This window comes from Myotis nattereri (assembly GCF_964212035.1).
Source record: "Myotis nattereri genome assembly, chromosome: 17".
Taxonomy (NCBI): domain Eukaryota; kingdom Metazoa; phylum Chordata; class Mammalia; order Chiroptera; family Vespertilionidae; genus Myotis; species Myotis nattereri.
In genome coordinates, this window is record NC_138092.1 from 14,661,561 (window position 1) to 14,682,379 (window position 20,819).

At 42.5% G+C, this 20,819-nt stretch overlaps 1 protein-coding gene across 27 annotated transcripts in view; it reads left to right on the top strand.

Annotated features, from left to right (window-relative positions):
* RIMS2 (regulating synaptic membrane exocytosis 2) overlaps nt 1-17,884 on the top strand; it is a gene marked incomplete at its 5' end in the record, with an annotated part of 342,653 nt that extends 324,769 nt beyond the window's left edge. For 20 of the 27 annotated variants that reach the window (XM_081111208.1, XM_081111209.1, XM_081111207.1 and 17 more), the window contains 5 exons: nt 8,354-8,495; nt 12,270-12,382; nt 12,701-12,802; nt 14,433-14,572; nt 14,991-17,884. In XM_081111208.1, coding sequence (XP_080967334.1) covers nt 8,354-8,495; nt 12,270-12,382; nt 12,701-12,802; nt 14,433-14,572; nt 14,991-15,209 — 716 coding nt within the window. In that variant the 3' untranslated portion in view covers nt 15,210-17,884. The remainder of the gene's footprint in view (nt 1-8,353; nt 8,496-12,269; nt 12,383-12,700; nt 12,803-14,432; nt 14,573-14,990) is intronic. The other 7 variants (XM_081111199.1, XM_081111200.1, XM_081111198.1 and 4 more) reach the window with 1 other exon arrangement.
* Between the last annotated feature and the right edge of the window lie 2,935 nt (nt 17,885-20,819).

Below are 20,819 nucleotides of genomic sequence, written 5' to 3' on the forward strand. Positions count from 1 at the left end.
GAAGAACGAGACATTTCTCATACACAGGAAGAGTGTTCAAATGCTGGTGATCCAAAAACATTAACAGATACCTACAGTGGGGCCTTGACTTACGAGTTTAATTCGTTCCGTGACGGAGCTCGTAACTCAAATTACTCGTATGTCAAATCATGAAGTGAACGAGTGAGACACGTGATGCTGGGCTGATGTTGTGGCATTCGCTGCGCCAACTAGCGGTGGGGTATCTGAAGCTGGCTCGTAACCCGAATTTTAGCTTGCAACTCAAAGCAAAAAATCGGCCGAGAGACGGCTCATATCTCGAAAAACTCGTTAGTCGGGACACTCGTAAGTCAAGGCCCCACTGTACTTAACAATAGAAAGTAACTACCAGTGGGGGGGGGGGGGGATTATTAAGCTTGTGTTGGTGACCTATTTAATTTTTTAAAATACTAGTTTGCAATTGATAATTTTCCTCTTTGCTCAATAAGCATAAGCAGATAGCCAAGAGCGGGGGCTGGGGGGGTGGGGTGGAGATCAATGGGAGAAGGTTAAGGGAAAGACTATGACTCTTAATTTTAACATTTTCTGCAGATTTGGCCACACAGATATCCATGCACACTCTTATTTTGCATATAGAACAGAGTCAGTTCCTCCCCGGAAAGACAACCTTAAAATGCCGTACTTTACTACGTGCAGATTAAGATCTAGGATTTTGAGTGGTGTGCAGTCCTCTCCCTCATACCCAGATGTGGCTTTTCATGTTACAGTGACCTGTACACCGAAAGACAAGTCATCTGCCTTTCATATATCCAGTTTAAATGGTACAGAACAACAGCATAACCAAATAAAAATTCTCATTTTGAAAGGAGAGGATAGGAACACACAGCAATCAGTCATCCACGGGAATGATAAAATCCCACTCAGAAGCAATGGTGAAGGTTGAAAGTAGAATACATTTCTTGGCTTACTCACTTGGCACTTTTGGTTCTGTTTTCTGGAAAGTGTTTCTTTGTCCTTCATTCTTCGAAGCTGCAGGGTTTATATTGAAGAGGAGGCCTCATAGCTTTCATAGCCTGCTTGCTAGTGCGGATTAGGAAACTCAGTTACTTTAGGGGTTGAACAGACTTTTGTATGTGGGCTAGTAATTCTTTTTTTCTACACAGGTCCTTCAAAAATTCAGTAGGCTTACAGTCTTTTTGGCTCCAGTTAGTTTCAAGTGTGGGTAACTCCAGTCAAACACCTCACTGGACAAAGATTTTAAGCCTCAAGTTAATTGTTCTTTTAGTTTCTAGCCTCTGTGCCCTGCCTACTTCCTTTGCTCTCAACTTAATGGCAGTCACCTTGGTTTTAAAGCAATGGGCTTGGGGGGAAGGCAACCCCTTAATTCAATTTGGCCAGAAGGCTTTCCCCTTTGGATGGCAAAACCCCACTTATTTATACACAGTTTTCTTCCTGCACATTTAGGATAATTTTACATTATTTCAGTCATTTGTAAAATCAGAATTTGTATAGCATTTTACAGTTGTCAAACTTTTTATACAGATTGTGGTATCTGATCCTTATTCATCAGTACTCATTAAATACCACTACGTGTCATATATTCTCTGATGGAGGCTAAATATGATCCTGAGTTTATGCAAAAGACCTCAGCTTCAGAAAGGTAGATTACCTGCCCAGAGTTTTAAAATTGTCACCTAGAGCTGGAACTCATATTATCTGATCCTAAAATGGCATGCTCTTCCCAGGCCGCTGGAGGCACCTGTTGCTATCTGGGTCCACAAAAGGGGGCGGGGGGTTGGGGGGAACGTGGTAAGTCACACATCAGCTGTTGAAGCTTCTGCCCTGAAGTTATATGGACCAATTTTGCTCACATTTCATTGGCCAAGCAAGTCACATGACCCCACCTTGCTTCAGACAGGGGAGAAAAGTGAATATATTTAAATAGCCCTAATATCTACCATAATGGTGACTTCCGCTTGTAGTTAACTGTATTATAATTAACTACCTAGCTTTCATAATAGTTGTAACAGCTGTTGGAATGAATGAATTTGCGCTAAACTCTGAAACAATTTTGAAAATCAACTGTTAATTTTATTAAATTCTCTTTGAATTGTTAATGCAGATCCTGGATTAGCCCAAAAGAAATTGTCAGGTAGTTATCCCTATTTTGTTTAGACTTTCAGGGGTTTTAATTGCATTTATTATCGTTAGAAGCTCTAGCAATCATAAACATCAGTGCACAGCTTTATACACAAACATACTGTGTATACTACCCATATTGAGGTCTTGCAGGACAAAATAGGTAAATAAATCAACCTCTTTCATGTCTTGACATAAACTCTGTAGATGAGAAGTTATGGCCACAGTGACCACCATGGACGTCGGGGAGAGTGCTGGAGGCAGTTCTTATACTTGGCGAGTTTGAGGTAGAAGGGAGTTCAAGTGCAATTTGAAATCATTACTGGTTTTTAAAGATGAAAATCTAAAGAGGAACCAGCCATTGTGGACCTCGGCTTTCTCATTGCTACAATAAGGGAGCACATAAAGTACAAAGGTACACTGGATCCCAAAGATAGCTTCTGAAATGCTATGATTCAGTAATTTTAGAAAGTCTAACTTGAATGCATTGTTAAAACTATTTAAGTGTAATACAAAATGGCTTCTCCAAATTATACTCATTCTGGAAATTGGTAGTTTTGAATAAAAATGCAAAAAAGAGTGCCTTCTTAACTCAAAGGGCGTAAATTACGGTCAAAGCTAAAAATTGAAGTCAGTTTTCAGAATCTACCGGCCTGTCAAACCTGTCCCCATAAATCATTTTTCATATTAACATCAAGAAAGTTCTGACTCTAAAGTAAGTCTGCCTGCAATAGGAGTTGAGACCTTCCAGGTGAGAGTAAACAGGGGTGGGTTCTGTGGAGATCGGGTTTAGGAAGAGGTCGTGTGACTTTAAGTTTGGCCTTTCATTGTGAGCCTCGTTTGGGGGCTTAGGAGAGTTTCCAAATACGCAGTAGCAAAGAGGACCTTTGGTTTTTGTTGTGAAGTCGCTCAGGGTTTTCTTTTTTTTTTTTTTCTTTTTTTTTTTAATATATATTTTATTGATTTTTTACAGAGAGGAAGGGCGAGGGATAGAGAGTTAGAAACATCGATGACAGAGAAACATCGATCAGTTGCCTCCTGCACATCTCCTACTGGGGATGTGCCCGCAACCCAGGTACATGCCCTTGACCAGAATCGAACCCGGGACCTTTCAGTCCACAGGCCAACGCTCTATCCACTGAGCCAAACCGGTTTCGGCTCACTCAGGGTTTTCTGATTTTCAGATATCGTTAGGGAAACTGACCCTTTGGTAGTTTATTTCATCAAGAGGCTTTCTTTGAATGTAGCAGGTGCCAAGTAAATGAGTCATCAGACTAAGCAGAGCAGAATAACGGGGCACCTCCCCTGTTCAGCTTTCTGCCTGTGATGTTTTGCAATTCAGAACTTGATTTTTACCTGCAGGCATTTTCTCCAAATGCACGTTGGCTTAAAATACCTAACAGGAGAGTGAGTGGTTTAAGGGCTCTAAAACATGATCAGGGCCTTAGTTCTACAGTTTGCTACCTGAGTATTTTTAAACATCTTAATACACACACACACACACACACACACACACACACATTATGCATTTATAGATAAGTAGGATATGTATGTACTTTTTAAAAATATATATACACTTTTTTATCGTGGCTATTGAGCTCTTACAAATAATTTTAGTTGGTCCACTCCTATGGTTATAATAAATTATTTTCATAGATCTCTTCATTAATAATTATCTAAAATAATTATTGCTAATTATCACGAATTCATCAGCTTAAAGAAACACCCATTCATTATTCACAGTTCTGTAGGTCGCACATGGCATGTCTGGGTTTTCTGCTTAATGTGTCACGTGGCTGAAATCAAGGTGGTGGCTGGGCTGAGCTCTTGCCCGGAGGCTCTGGAGGGAAATCTGCTTCCAAGGGCATCCAGCTCCCCTATTTTCTTGCTGTTGGCAGCTGGAGGTTGCTCTCGGGTCCTTTCCACAGAGTCCCCTCCACCATCAAGCCAGTGTTAAATGTACACCGAATCCTCCTTGTGTTTCAGATCTTCCCAGTTGACTTTTCTGGAACCTTCCAGAGAAAGCCCTCTGCTTTTAAAGGTCTCATGTGTATATGTCAGGCCCACAAAGATAATCTCCATATCGATAGGTAACTGATTAGTAACCTTAATCACGTCTGCAAAATCCCTTTTGACCTGTAAAGTAACATAATCATGGGGGCTATCTTAGAATTCTGCCTACCACACTCACTTTGTGTAGAACTGTTAGTGTTAAATAGTTTCAGTTTTCAGGTTGAATAACGTGACAGAGCATTTGGAACACTAAATGAATTATATTTAGATAAAATTCCTTTTATTAGGACTGAGGTGCAAAGGATTTGTGGTACTGGAAAAACACATTTACTTTTTTAAATAAGTCTATATATGTATCAGAAGTACATTTAAAAGACATATTTTAAGGAACTCTTATAAATGCCCAGCATATTGCCTAGAATTCTTTGATTCCATCAGGTGACAAGGAGTAGCATTATCTTCCTCAATGCATGCTATTAACCATGGTCTTGGTCATACACTAATGATACAAACTAGGAGACTTCAGAGCTAAGAGATCGGACATCATCTGTCATCCTCCCCGTACTTTTTTGTAAGTGAGGAACCAGAGACTCAGGGGATATGACTCAGAGAAGACCACAGGGCCAGCTAATTAGCGGTAGAGATTGGCCTAGAATACATGTTTACTGGTTCCCTACCTGGTGGTAATAACTGTGTCATTAATTGAAGATTTTCTACGGAATAGGTTCTACCCCAAGCACGTTAAATATATTATTTTCTTTAATTCTCACAAAGGCTCTATGAGGTAGACATCATTATTGTCAGCGCCATTTCAGTTTGAGAAAGCTGAGTCATGGGAGGGTAACTTGTCAGCATCCCCCAGCTGGTAGGTGGTCAGAGAGACAGTTTGACACCAGGACCTGACCTCTCCACTGCTCTGCTCCTCCCGCCACCAGCTGCTGTAACAGGGCCTCTCACGCGCAGGGCAGAGTTAGCTCAGTGCCGTCTCCATTGTCAGCTGCACAGGCTTCTACTGGTTATCTGACAGTCCGTCGGTGAATAGCAGGGAATTTGAAGTCTGGCCCTGTCATTTTCTTTGTGGTGTCAGGGATCAGTGTAACCCTCTAGGGACTCGGATGCTGCATCTGTAAAATGGGATCCCTAGAGTTGTTCTGAAGAGGATGCATGTAGACAGCAGTCTGTAACCAAGAGGACCGCATGCTCATTGTATTGTTGCTCTTTGGCAAGTGATGGCTGGGTCTCATCGCCCCGTTTCAGCAGATTTTCCCCTCACTTTTGCTCTCAGAGACTCAAACATTACACGGAAAACAGTTCACCTTCGCCATTGCAAGGGCTTTGTCCTGAGACCTTTAGGAATCTCGTTGCTTTGAACGTCGTGTTTCCTGTACGTATCCTCACTCCGCATTTTCAAACTTAACGGAGGTTGTATATCTCACTTGGTGGTCATTGTTAACAGGGCATTCTTCGCAGGAAGTGAGCAGGAAAGCTACATGAGCAGGACTCAGCCCTTGGCCTGGCTCCCTCACGCCAGCCCAGTACCTTCCATGATTCCAATTCACACCTGGACAAAATGTTATTGCTTTTTGATGTGGCCATTTGGGAATTGTTCTAAATAAAGTCATGCATAGTTAATTGATAAATGCCAAGATCTCCTTTTCCTCCCTATCCTTTTATTTTAAACACTTTAACCTCTTTGTTATATGTATTTTTTTTTTTTGCTATACCATTGTAAAATAAATTGCAAGTAATATAACATTGCAGGTATAAATATTTCCTGTAATATAATAAGGACATCTTTTATAAGATATGCCATGATCTACCTAGGAAAATTAATAATTTCCTTATCTCATTTAATAGCCAATCTGTTCTATTGCTTTTAGAGTGTTTCGCTTTTATGGTTTCTTGTTTTTGGTTACCCCCCCAAAAAAAAAAAATTTTTAAAGGAATCACAGCTTTTAATAGTTACATCTCTATGATATTTTTTAAATCTGGAACAATTTACTCAACCTTGTTAGTTGGTTTATTTTCATGATATTAGCTATTTTAAGAGATTAGGCCAATTTTCTTGAATGAAATCCCATGTTTTGGGTTTGTCTGATTTTTTTTTTTTGTAATTGTCATTTATCTTTTTACCCTATTTTCTGTATTTTTGAAAACTAGAAGTTGGTTCCAAAGATCTGATGAGAAACAGGTTGTATATTTTTGTTCAGAACAACTCAATAGGTGATATTGTGTAGGTTGTATCAGGAAGCACACAAGATTGTCCTGCTGTTACTGCTGCTAAATTCGACCACTTGATTGCGATGGTGATAGCCAGGTCTCCGGTGTTAAAGTGTGTTTTCCTTTAGCAAGTGGAACTAATCCGTGGAAAGATTTTTTTTTTTTTTGGGGGGGGGGGGCTCATATGAATAGTTAGTGATGTTAGCATTCATCAATGTGCCTTATTTGAATCATTCATTCCATTGGAGGTTACAAATTGGTAATTTTAAAATTTATTCCTTTTAGATTTCATATATAGTTGGTTTCAGAGGGGAAGGAAGAGGGAGAGAGAGATAGTAACACTAATGGTGAGAGAGAATCAATGATTGGCTGCCTCCTGCCCACCCGCTACTGAGGACTAAGCCTACAACTGAGCATGTGCCCTGACTGGAACTGTGACCTCCTGGATAATAGGTCAATGCTCAACCATTGAGCCACACCAGCCGGGCTCCCTTTACATTTCTTAACGAACATGCCTCTGTCAAGAAGAGCTTTCTCTCATCAACGGAGAATACTTTATATCATCTTAAGTTCATATCAGTACAACATGTTGATTATCAATTATTTTAGATATCAACCTTAGATTATGGAACTGAGCTGGAAATGAGTCATAACTGTTACTATATTATATACTTTTTAAAGCATTTTGATGTACATTAAAGGTGGAAGTGGAGAACAGATAAAATTTAAAACAGTGTTTCAAATGGTGAGCAAATACTACGAGAGGTTTGGTGAAAGGAATTTCATCAAGTCACTGGCAATGTCAGCAAATATGTGTTGATCTGAAATGAATTCATTAATATCAGACACGAAAAGAGCTTATTGAATCCCCCAAATGCTAATGATATGCATGGTCAATGTCGATAAATATTTAGACCTGACAAGAAGTGAAGTATTACAGATCATTTGGACTGTCACCCTGTTGGCCCAGCTTTGGTAGTCTCTCAACGCCGCATGCCAGCATGCAAGGCCCTTTATCATTTAACCCACCCCCGACATCACTCCTCCATATGTTTTGGTTATTTGCACCATCGCTCAGCGGCACATCCTCTTCACGCCTTCGTCCACGCTCTTTCCCTCGGCAAAGGCACTGCCTTCTTGCTTCTCCTTGGGCCCCAACCTGCCCATTTTGCAAGCTCAGCTCAAATTCCACTCCCTCTATGAGGACGCTCCTTCCTCCCTGACCTCTCACATAGCACTCCTCACCTCTGTCACATCTGTGGTACTTGACTCCGTTTCCTATTTGGTCTTTTAATTGACTTCTATAAGGAAACCTCATATCCACACTGATCCAAACTGCTGAAGGTCCTTGAGGACACGACTTACCCATGACCAGATATTAAAAAGCTCTTTTTACCGGACATTGCTGGGTTTTTGTATTCCTTTGGGAATCTCTCTGAAAGTTACCAAGAGATGGGGAACTAATTGCAAACAAGGCTATCTCCCTTGGATAGCTTTCCTTGCCTTCTAACATCAATCATCCTGCAAAAAACAAAAAACAAAAACAAAAAAACAAGAAAAAACAGGATGGCATATGAAAGTTAAGGCTAGCATTGAGTATTACTCACCACCAGCTCTTTGGAAATCATGTGAAAGCCTTTTTCTTTTACTATGCCAAAGAGAAAGGGAAAAGAAAAAGGCAGGTTTGAGTTAATCTTGCATTTAAATATTACAGTAAAAACAAAGCTTACTATATTTCCCGGAGGTTGAACTTTTTTGTTTCTTTCGTTACCAGTTGGAACACTGTTTTAAATGGAAACAAAACAATGGCATTTTGTGCTTGAAGACGTTTAGAAAATGTTCATCCCACTCAACAAGGCGTTGTTTGAAGCACCTTTTCTCTCTGTTTCCTGAAGAAGAGCGCAGCTCTTTTCCTCTGAGGACCTCGGAGTGTGGGCTGATCCTTCTTCTCGCCAGGTGGCCATGGCCACTCCGTCACCCCTTTTGTCTTCTGTCTGTGCAGAGGCAGGCGGTAAGAAGCTGCGGAGCACGGTGCAGAGGAGCACAGAAACAGGCCTGGCCGTGGAGATGAGGAACTGGATGACCCGCCAGGCCAGCCGGGAGTCCACCGACGGCAGCATGAACAGCTACAGCTCCGAAGGAAAGTGAGTGAGGCCAGGCCCCCCCCCCTCTCTGCTGTCACAAAAACTGCCTCCCACCCTGCAGCGCCATCTTGGTTTTCACCGGTTTGCTGTGGAGGGAACGTGGCTCCCCTGCCACCGAGAAATATGGCATCACCTGGCTTTTTATGCCGGGGACCTAGGTCTGGGATAAAATGTTGGGCTTTAATGGCAAGATGCTAAAATGGGACTTTCACAGTACATATGCGATTGAAAATCGGCCCTAGCTTGAAACAATACCCCTAAACGCACAAAAATGATAAGCACTCATGCCACTACTGTGTGGAACAATGCTGATTTTAAAAACCTTTGCTCTGAGACTCATTACTGCAAAGTACAGAACACTGCTGGGTGCCTCGTTCCATGCAGTAGCAAGCAGCGCAGACAAAGGTAGCAGCCGAATGCCACAGCTTGGGAGCCTTTCCTGTACGTAGTTACCACACAGCTTCGCCTTGAGTCGGCTGCCCCTGAGATATTGTGGGGGCATTTATGAAGATGGTGTAGGCTTGTCGCCAGCAATCTAACAGTAATTAGCAACTGCAGATCAGCAGATGGTGCATAAGTGACATTAATAGAGGAAAGTGGGGTGTACTGACTTCACTCTGTCATCCCCACGGAAGCATCAGCTGTTTAGACAGCACCCATGGGCCAGTTCACCGGTGTGAGGCCATAGGCGCTGCTGGCAGAGTATTCATGATATGCCCTACGGACCATTTGTCTAGCACGATTCTATAAATAGAAGAGCTGTATAGGGCTTCTCCGCATTTATAAATAAGGTTATGTGGGATACTTATGGAAACATCACAATGTTCGGATTAACTGTATCTTTGGGGACTAAGTTTGGGGGAAAACATGGATTCAATGTGAATCAAGGATGCCTTAAAAGAGGGAGATTCGAGTACAAAGTCAATGTGCACTGAGCACTCGTCTTTGCAAAGCACCATGTTAGATAGATACGTTAGGGGTATCAAAAGTTTACGCTGCCACCCCTCACTTCAGATGTTTATAGTCTTACTGGAGAAATGGATGAATACTCCTAAATTCATTCAACAAACAGAACTTAGAACTTCTAGAGTTCTAGGCACTGTGCTATGAGTTGGGGATATAAGCCATACAAGGGAGCCAAAATCAGTGGGTGGTTAAGACCTTGGACTTGAGAATCATATAGGCTTAAGTTCTCATCTGTTTTTTGGCACTAACTTGGGTGAGTTTCTAGGCTTTGTTTTAATTAATTGATTGAGCTTAACAATTACTCATTAAGTGCTTACAATGCCCCGGGCACAGTTCTAGGTGCTGGAGATGTATCAATGAACAAAATAGAAGAAAAGAAACAAACTCTACCTTCACCAGACCTATAGTATAGTAGACAAGATGGCCATTAAAGAAGAAAAACTATGAAAATATGTAGTAGATTAGGAAGTATAAGTTTTAAGGTGAAAAACAAAGAAAGGAAGAGAGATGATACAGGGTATGTGTTAGGTTTTATGTAGGGTAGACAGGGAAAAGGAGACATCTAAGTAAAGATCTGAAGGACGTTAGTGAGTATATGGATATTTGAGGGAGGAACATTCTATGCTGAAGGGGTCCTGGGGCCCTGAGGCAGGAGCTTGGCAGGTGTCAGCAGTGGAGGGCAGCACTGGAGTAGGGCAGAGGTGGTAACAGACTAGGAATTGAGATGTGGCAAGCACGGTTGGACAGTTTGTGTAGTCTGTACACATCATTGTAAGGACTTTGCTTTTACTCTGAGGGATGAGAAGTCAATGGAGGGTTTTGAGAAGACATCACTCTGACGTCTGGCATCACTCTGCCTGCTGTGGGGGTGGCGAGCAAAGGTGGCAACAGGGAGGTCCCTCAGAAGGCTGTTGCAGTCATGCAGAAGCTGGAAATGAGGGCTTGGGCCACAGTGGTAGCATTATTGGGGTCAGATTCTAGATGTATTTTGATAGTAGAGCCAGTAATATTGATGCATGTGGTATGACATGAGAAAAAGAGTGTCTTAGTTTGCTAGGGCTGCCATAACACAGTACCACAGACTGGGTGGCTTAAACAACAGAAATATATTTTCTCATAATTCTGGAGGCTGGAAATCCAAGATGAAGGTGTCAGCAGGGTTGATTTCTCCTGAGGCCCCTCCCCTTTCCTCATTGTGGGCCTCCTTCTCACTGAGTCCTCACATGGTCTTCTCTCTGTGGGTGCATGTCCCTGCTGACTCTTCCTCTCCTTATAAAGACCCCAGTCCTATTAGATTAAGGCCCCACCCTTGTGACCTCACTTAACCTTAATTAGCTCTTTAAAGGGCGTGTCTCCCAATAGTCATACTGGGGATTAAGGCTTTAGTACATGAATTTCCCAGAGGGAGAGGGAGGGGGAAACAATTCAATATATAACAAAGAGCAAAGACATCTCCAGGATTAATTGAAAGGGTAAAGTTGGGGGTTCAGATAGGGACCCTCTGAGGGGAACAGAGTTTGTGTTTTTTGTTTACTTGGGGTTTGGGACAAGTTATATTTCATTGCCTATTAGCCATCCAAGCAGATATGTTGACAGAGCAGTTGGAATACAGGTCTGCGGCCCAAGGGAGAGTCTCAAGCTGAAGATGCCATTCTACGCAACATCAGTATAGATTTCAGTGGTTCTCAACCTTCTGGCCCTTTAAATACAGTTCCTCATGTTGTGACCCAACCATCAAATTATTTTCGTTGCTACTTCATAACTATAATGTTGCTACTGTTATGAATCGTAATGTAAATATCTGATATGCAGGATGGTCTTAGGCGACCCCTGTGAAAGGGTCGTTCAACCACCAAAGGGGTCGCGACCCACAGGTTGAGAACCGCTGGTATAGATGGTGTTTAAAACCATGAGACTGGATGAGGTTACCACGGGAATGAGGGCATGGAAATGATAAGAGGTCAAAGGATCAAGCTCCCAATATTTAGGCAGAGCTACCAAAGGAGACCTGGGTAAAGTGGCCAAAAAGTAAAACCAGGACTAGAGAGTCTGGGAAACAAAGTGGAAAACGGGTTTCAAGGAAGAAACAGGCATCTATTGTGTCAAATGACGCTAAGTTAAATCATGCTAATTAGTACAGAGTATTAGCAGTTCAGCTTACCACTGTGGCTGCTGGGTAACCTTGATCAGAGACATTTTAGTGGAGTGGAGAAGATAAAGCAAGGAAGAGAGCAAGGAAAAACGTAGTAGAGTTTCAAGGGAGAGTGAGAGGAAAGACATTGAAAAGAGCACAGAGACAACTCTTTCAAGGAGTTTCAGGAGAGAAATGGGGTGGTAGCTGGAGAGGCAAGTGGGGTTCGTGGAGGGAATTTTTTTTAAGGTGGAAGAAATAATGGTATGTTTGTGTGCTGGTGGGAGTGATACGAAAAAGTTTCTTCATCTATAAAATGGGTTAAATAATGGAATCTATCTCCTAGGGCAGCTAAGATGATCAAATATGATAATGCCGGCCACAGAGTAAGTGTTCATTATGTCCTGAGCACTATTAATAGAAACCATAGTCCATGTCCTCCAGACAAGGTAGAGAAAGACACATACGCGGAAGCCTGCAGTCCAGTGTGACGAGTGCTCCTGGTGACACACATGGGCCACTAGAGAATAAGGAGGGAGGGCCATGGGACCCAATCAATGCACGTGGCCAAGCAGTGGTTCCCACAGCTCCTGCAGGAAGGGGCTACCGGGAAACCTGGGCTGTCTGATTGGAAACAGAGGTTGAGGGTTTAATCTCATGTGTTACTCTGCTTTTAGTCTGATCTTCCCTGGTGTCCGCTTGGCGTCTGACAGCCAGTTCAGCGATTTTCTGGATGGCCTTGGCCCTGCCCAGCTAGTGGGGCGCCAGACTCTGGCTACACCTGCAATGGGTAAGGATTTCTGCCGCGTGATTCTGTTGTTGTTCTTTTAGATTGTGGAGAATCACATTCTTTCATTTCCTGGGATTCTTAACAGTATTATCAGCAGGAATAAGTATTTTATATTTTAGCAATTTAAAAAAATCTTTCATTTTTTCCCCCCATTTCATTTATATGCTGTTTAAAGTGAGATGCTATTCATAAAATTGGAATCTATATGAATTTAGGAAAGTAAATGGGAAATGATGTTAAGCCAAGGCCTTTGCCTAGCATTTTCCTGACTGCATCTGTGTATTAAGTTCTGTTTGTTTCTCCCTCCCATGCCACCAGGTGACATTCAGGTGGGAATGATGGACAAAAAGGGGCAGCTGGAGGTGGAAATCATCCGGGCCCGTGGCCTTGTTGTCAAACCAGGTTCCAAGACACTGCCAGGTAAGAGCAGAAGGGATTCTTCTATTTTTTTAAAAAAATATATTTTATTGATTCTTTACAGAGAGGAAGGGAGAGGGATAGAGAGCTAGAAACATCGATGAGAGAGAAACACCGATCAGCTGCCTCCTGCACACCCCCCACTGGGGATGTGCCCACAACCAAGGTACATGCCCTTGACCAGAATCGAACCTGGGACCCTTCAGTCTTCAGGCCGACGCTCTATCCACTGAGCCAAACCGGTCAGGGCAGACTCTTCTATTATTGCTCACAGTCCACGTCCTGCAATTCGGAGACTTTGTTTTTATTCGCTGCTGGAAACTTTGTTTTCAGGTCACCGAGGATTCTAAGATGAGTCAGTTACCTGTAGTAGTTTGTGTGTGTGCCCTGAGTGAGCACCAGTGAGGGGGGCCCGCTAGGGATAATAGATATTAGATAAGTGCGTACGTGTGTAGTAGAAACTGCTGCACAATCAAAACTACCACACAGATCATTCACTTCGTACAGCACGTCCATTAGTAATTCTTTTTCTCATTAGCTGGTGTTTTGTGTTATTCTTCGATTTATCTGGAGCTTCAAAATTTTCCTCGGGAACCCTTAGGTCCTGGAATTAGAATAAAAACAGATACAGGCCCCAAAGTAGCATAAGCCTGTTTATGCAGGTCATTCTCATGATAAGACTTACTTCCTGTAGTGTATAAAGGAAACGAGGTATCGTGATCAATTTTCGCGATGCCACATATTTCGTACTGGAGGCGTGCGTGTACTGAGTTGCTTGTAGCATGGGCAGTGCCTCAGACTCCTGCCCTGTGCAGGGATGTCTGTCCGGATCTGATGACAGAACAGCTACTGAGGATTCTGAAACGAGGTTTCTCACCTCAGCACCTCCACGGGCTGGTGGTGATTTTGAGTCTCTTAACTTTGCCACCCCTGCAGAAATTCTAAGTTATAATGTAGATGACCTGCTGTACAGCCTTGCGGTGGTGACTGAGGCAGGTGTATTTAGACAGCTCTTGGGGCGAGTCGACCCACTCCCTTGGACAGAATAAGATCATTTCTACACGCATGGAAATGCTTTCATGAAGAGCCGGTCAGATAAATCTCAAGCTATGGAATTCAGAATTCGTTTCCTCTTCCCAGCTAATTGGACATATTATACAAAACCTCAGCCTCGTCGTGTGCCCACACCACCATGAATAAACAAACCCTTTGTGTTTATTTAAACAAATTTACTCTCCAAATAAAAACCCCCTTGAGTGATAACTAAGTGATTCATGGGGATGGGTGAATAAAACAGTATAGATTAAAGCATGTCTGATTAGATTGAAGTGTTGACAAATGAAAGAGTAAGAGGTCTCCCTTGAGTACTGGTAGGGACTAGACGCATTTGACCTTAGTTAATGCAAATCTATGATGGCAAATTAATAATCATTTCAGAGGCTGTCGACATTGCCGAAAACTGCCTGAATAGCTAGCTGATAGTTACCTTTTGTCTCCCTAACGTGGAAAGGCCGGTGACTGTGGGTGCCAGCTCTTTCCAACAAGGTTAACCTGTGGCAGATGTCACCCGTGAGTTGGGTATTTCATAACCACAGCGCATCACTTCACTCTCCTCTGTCTTTTCTTCCCCAAGCACCGTACGTAAAGGTGTATCTACTGGATAATGGAGTCTGCGTAGCCAAAAAGAAAACAAAAGTGGCACGAAAAACGCTGGAACCCCTATACCAGCAGCTGTTATCTTTCGAAGAAAGTCCCCAAGGAAAGGTCTTACAGGTATTTACTGACCTGTTTATCCCTTAACCTAGGAACGCGCTTTCGTGGAGTCAGACCTGTCGCCAGCATCCTTACTTCCCACGTGCTTTTCTGCTCCTCCCCGCTGAAATTCTTGGGAAACTTCAAAGCAGTGGCCCGTGCTGTAAAGCTACAGACACTGTTGTTTCCTTTGAAGTAAAGTATAGCCTAGCCAACCCCATCACATGTGAACTCCAACCTCCCTGGACTACTATGGTCTTCACACTTGATACAGTTTTCCTAATACACCTTTGGATTCTGGTAGTGAAAGACAGCGATCCCAGCAGTCAATACAACTATTTAACGTGATGTTTGATGCCAGCACTGAATGTATTTTAGTTTCCAAGTTTTTAAACACATGATTGTACTAACATTATTCTCCTTTTTGTTTTGCCAACAGATCATTGTCTGGGGAGATTATGGCCGCATGGATCACAAATCTTTCATGGGAGTGGCCCAGATACTTTTAGATGAACTGGAGCTGTCCAACATGGTGATTGGATGGTTCAAACTTTTCCCCACTTCCTCCCTCGTAGATCCAACGTTGGCCCCTCTGACAAGAAGAGCATCCCAGTCATCTCTGGAAAGTTCAACGGGACCTTCTTACTCTCGTTCATAGCAGCTGTAAAACTGTTGTCATAGCAACCAGCGTTACAAAAAAAAAAAAAAAATCACAGGTCGCTAACCCTGGTAACACTGCATGCTTAATGTTGTGTCTTCTGAGCCTGTTTCTAGGGATACAAAGCGATCCTGTGTTCTCAGAGGAAGTCGCACACATTGTGCCCTAAAGAAGGCCCTCAGGTGAGAGAGCAGCGCGGTGAAGAACTGTCAGGTTTGGAGTTCAGTAACACTCAAATTTTGGTCCAATCTGAAGCCATGGATCAATCTCAAAGAATCAGTCAGTCTCATGCAACAAAAGCCCTTTTCAATGGCACCTTTATCTTTTTACCGTTCCTTTTTCTTCATTTCTCTGACCCCCAAAGCCCTGCTATGCCACAGAAATGGAGTGAGCGATACAGCCACTAAGCCATGCGATAAGTCAAGGAGTGAAGTCTAGGAAGCATCAGGTGAAAAGCAGGAGACCAGAGCAGTGGTCCGAGGCAGACAGAGCGTCAGGCCTCCCCGGGCAGCGGCCGGGAGCAGCCAGGCCAGCGTGCACCGGGGCAGACCTCGGAGCCCCAGCAGCCCTCACTCCCTCACGCCAAGATGCATTGGACTGTGGGAAACAAAATTCTGTGGCTACACTGTACTGAATGAAATTAAAGAAACCTTTCTGCATGGACACAGATTAGCTGAATACTTAAGTTATTTTCTTGGGGCTGCAACTTGCAAAAAAAAACCAAACAAACAAAAAAAAAAGAATAAAACTCAGCCATTTTCAACAATTTATATTATTTTTAAAAATAACTTTCACTAGTGCATGGTTTTAAAAGGGGGCAAGAATGCAACAGGGTGATACAAAGACACGCCATGTTTATTATTTAATCATAGTCTGTGTTTTGGCAGACATTACAAAAGAAAATACTTTCTAGAAGTTCCTTAAAATTCTCTTTGTGACAAATAAGTGAATATTCCATTTATTTCCATGTTAAATATACATATCGAATGAAGTTCAATATGTGCAAATTGTTCACATCTTTCTCCTTCCTTTTCTTCTCCCTCTTTTAATCTTTTATTTTCTTTCCTCTACCAGAGTGAACATTATTCTAAACAATTACCAGTTTTTGACCTGATACTCTCTTGTACCCCAGGTTTGATTCAGAGCTGTAGATGCTTCTGAATTTATGAATTTCTCAAGGGGAAAAAATTTAAGAGCTTTCTGTATTTCAAGCATGTTGGAAAGGACTTTGCAACATGACTTGGGAGTGCACTAAAGTAAGTCAGCATGTATTTGATAAGGAAGATAGTTGAACTTTTGCAATGTGTTGTCCAGTGAGTGCATGGTAATTTTATTTTCGCCTTCCAAGTTTAGTTTACAGGAAAATTCTAAAATCATGTGGCCATTGTAATGTCCAGTGAATTTGTTGTTAGCACCAGCATTATTCATACAGGGGTTAAACTATTATTTCTACAAGGTCTTGGGTTTCGCTTTTTAATTAATTAAAGCAATTTCTTTAGCCAGTTTCCATTTACTATGTGAATAGAAACACTGCTAAAACTTTGGGGCCCTGGAACACAGGGCTGTTTATTAATTCATTTTTTTCTGTCGTAAAATTCAATTTTTCACAAATTGTATTTCTAAATAAATAGAGTAAACATGAATTTGCAACAAATAATTTTAAAGCTCCAATTTTTAGATGACTCAAAGGCGGTCATTCTGCCTATTCATAGTTCTTTGATGCCATCACCAAAAGTCCACACACAAATCCTAGGTCAGACCCCTGCCTTTGATTTTACAGACAGTTATTGCCATTGGGTGGTGCTACGAGGTCAGATTTCTCTTAAAGGCCCCCTGTGTGGCGGAAAACTCGCTGGTTAATGTAATAAACCACCCGGACTTCCTGTTTCTTTATGTACACGCTGTCACACAGAGGTTGATTTAATCTCTTGCAATGACTAATGAAATCCACACCCATGTCATTTCTTTAAGGCCATGCACAAAAATTGCTCTTTTTTTTCTTTCTCTCTTTTTAAATTGAGTGGTGACCATTTAAAACTGTCATGCTTGCTATGGTGCAAAAGTTAAAATGAGTATCACTAAAAATGCCTTCTCTTTATGTGGTGCGATATGAAATAACACCGAGATTGTGTCTTGGCATTCTGAGATCTGTGATGGCCCCGGGCAGAGTCATTCAGAAAATGAGTAGAACTTGACTGAAGTAATCTAGACACCTGTGTACCAGCAACAATTGGTTTCATAGACCTACAGAGTCTATCCTCTCCCTTAGAATAAATGTTTACCATTCCCCTGACACTAAGACGCGGTCACATAATCTTTTGTGTATATTCCTATATAAATTCTTTCTAATTTTAATAAGAAGGACATGACTGTATGGAATATTTGTACATACGCGTCATTGTGCAGTATTTATTTAAAAGTTGGTGTATTTTTTTTTTAATTTTCACATGTCTGCACCTCGACTTGTGGTTTAGTCATGTAAATAGCACTATTCCAGTGACCATTGCTGCCCTGTACATAGTATGTTTTAAAACTAAAGGGAATTCCAGTTGGAAAATAAAAAAAAAATAAAAAGGGCAGATTAGTCCTGTAAAGAACACCAACTAATGTAAATCAAACTCATTCTGGTGATGGTATTTAACACTTTAAATAAAACATTTTCTTTACAGACTTTGTATGCATGACTTTCTCTGGTTTCTCTTCTCCTGACACCCCACCCCCCCTAATTCCACCCCAAGCCGGCTGTAGCTCCGGCCCTCCGGAGAGCAGTTCTTTAAAGTGCCCAAGGATTTCTGCTCACATCATTAAAAGCTGCTAATTTTAAAGACGGTTGTTGCTCCGGATTGGGGTGCTTTCTGATTAGGTGCCTCAGCAGCTCACAGGCTGTGCGTGGAATGGGTGGGGTTTCTGGGTCGGTGTGGCCTCCACGGATCGCAGGGTTACAGAGAGTCACCCGCGGCTCTGCTGTCCTCGGGTGACAACGGCGAGGGTGACCGTTGGCTTTACAGTCTGTGTTCCACTGATGTGTCTGTCCAGCTTGGTGGGTGGGGTGCATTTTCAGTCCGGGGCACAAGTGTGGTAACTGACGTATGACAGCCTGTCCAGAGACCGGCTTCTCTCATGTGAGCATGAATGACGAGAGATTCTCTCCGTAAGCCGCCAGGGCAGTTCCGCAAAGCCAGAGTAGGAACCCCAGCAGAGTTCCAGGGGTGTCCTTCCTGGTTCCAAATTTAAGAGCTGGTTTGATTAGTTTAGAAATCAGCTGAAATCTAAACCTAGTTCTCTCTTCACTCTTGAAAATAGTCATTTCTTCCATTTCCAAGGACTCATTTCCAACCCAGTCCCCATACCTATCCCATATCCTTTCATTGCTCACCCAGCACCTCCCAATCTAGCGAGCTCTTTCTCTGCTGTTCCTACACTCCTATTATAATAATACCCTTGCCTTATAAGCCATCTCCTGAAAGCCCTTCTGCTTCCTCAACATAATCCATGTTAGTCCCTTCCTGCAACTCCCTGCTCAGCACTGAGCTCTTAGCGGGTCCTGACCAGGCCTAATACTATGGCTGCCACATCTTCATTTCCCCGGGACCTCCATGTGCCCAGGCTCCACAGCAACAGTAAGGACATGCTGGCCACTCTTAGGGTCTGTGACCCAACTGGTTAAAAATCACCAAAGCTGTCTGCCTGGACTGACCCAACCACTGTGCACATACAAGTCATGTTCTTCACGTGTTTGTCTCTCAGCCCATGATGCCCTCAACATCCTGTGGGCATTCATGGACTGAATAAACAAGTTCGCGCACACGCCTTTGCTTTGTGAAATGTGTATTGAGAAGCAGCAGTATATGAGGAAAGTAAGAACAACTAACGGTGCCACTCAAAGTCTCCATGCGGCTTGACTCAAATCAATCTCTCCAGCATTTCTCACTATCTGGGAAATGAGCCTAAATTAGATAACTCTTCTATCAAATCAAAACTTTGGCTAACATGGAAGCTCTATCAAGGAAGGGACCATATATTTTTTCTTCCCCTTTTGTATCCTCAGTGCCAAGAACAATGCTTGGACACACAGGCGCTCAGTAAATATCTGCCCAATTAATGAATATCTAGTCCCTGCTATTTTTGTGGCCGTGTTCTAGGTATTGCAGTCACAGAACAAGCATAGCCCTGTCCTCCTGGGGCTTTGATTCTACTAAAGAAGACACACATTGGGTAAAAAAAAAAAAAAGTGCTGAGAGGAGTTAGCTTGACACGCAGGCAGATAGGACAGGAGTCCAGTGGAAAACAGGCAGGTGGAACATGGGCAGGGGCAGACACGGCAGTTTGAGAAACCTCATTGCAGGAACCAACCATGCAGAAATAATAGAATGTTTTTGGACTCGGCGGGAGGCATGTGAAACTAGGGAGGGTCTGCAGCAATAAGGTGAACTGAGGCATAGGAACAGGGAAAGTGCAGGTCCGTTGCTGGGCAAGAACAATTGATGGAATCAATGAGGTGGCGACACAGGTACATATAGAACAGGCTTATAGCAAATATATACCCCTAGACTACAAGGCTTCGATGGGAAACCCATTATTTGGGAACCCTCCCCATGCAGGGAGTCAATGTGCTAGTAATAAATTTTGTATGCTTTTGTTTAAATCTTCTGGTCCACAAAGCTTATTCTTCAGCTTTGAGACATGACCCCAGGGAATAAACTCGGCTCCCCCTTCTGGTTATCAGTACAATATGATAGCTTTCCAAAAGGGAGGCTCCCAGGATGCTATGGGAGCTTACAATAAGTGTTTTAACCAAGTCAAGAGGATCAAGGATGTGAAAAAATGAACAAGAGTTAAATAGAAGGAGGTGATACCAATCGGAGATGGGAGTGAAGTAAAGAATATTCCAGTCAGAGAGGACAGCAGGTAAGAAGTTTGAAGGAAGGGAACTGTGAAGAGTATCTAAAGCAATAGTGAGTACATTTGAAGTGTGAATGAATGAATGAATGAATGAATGAATGAATATGTGCATACAAATTTCTGCAGCCTGGGCTACTTTTAAATCATTGAGAATTTCATTGAGAAGCTAGTTTTAATTTAAACTTGATGTGAGACCTATTTGTAAAGGGCTAACCTATATAATATTTTAAGTGACTCTCAGAATGCTATTCAGTCCTTAATTCCATTCGATTGTTAGGACTTTGAACATAGGGACCATGGCCTGTAGTACCTAGCTCAGTGCTGAGCACATGCTAGATGCCAAACACTCATCCTTAACAGTGAGCATCCCCTTCAGATAGTCTCAGAAAAGTTACTGTTGTCAACATGGGGACTCCTGAACCCTAAAGTTTATGTTCATAGTTTGCATATGGTTGAGTCAGAAAGACTTTAAACCTGTGTTGTTCTCAATGCTTTTTGAGTACCAGCCTTCTGTCATTTTCCTTCGGGGAAGTAGACCGTTTTATTGAATATGCATCCTTTTCTGATCCATCCATATTGCTCCCATGAGACTTGCCATTGTCTAACGAGTCCCATTCTCCTGGCTGCAACTGATGGTGTAGAGGAAGCTGCAGGCTCTTAAACTGGGTCAACCTGTACCCTTGACTGAGAAGATTTATTTGTTTGTTT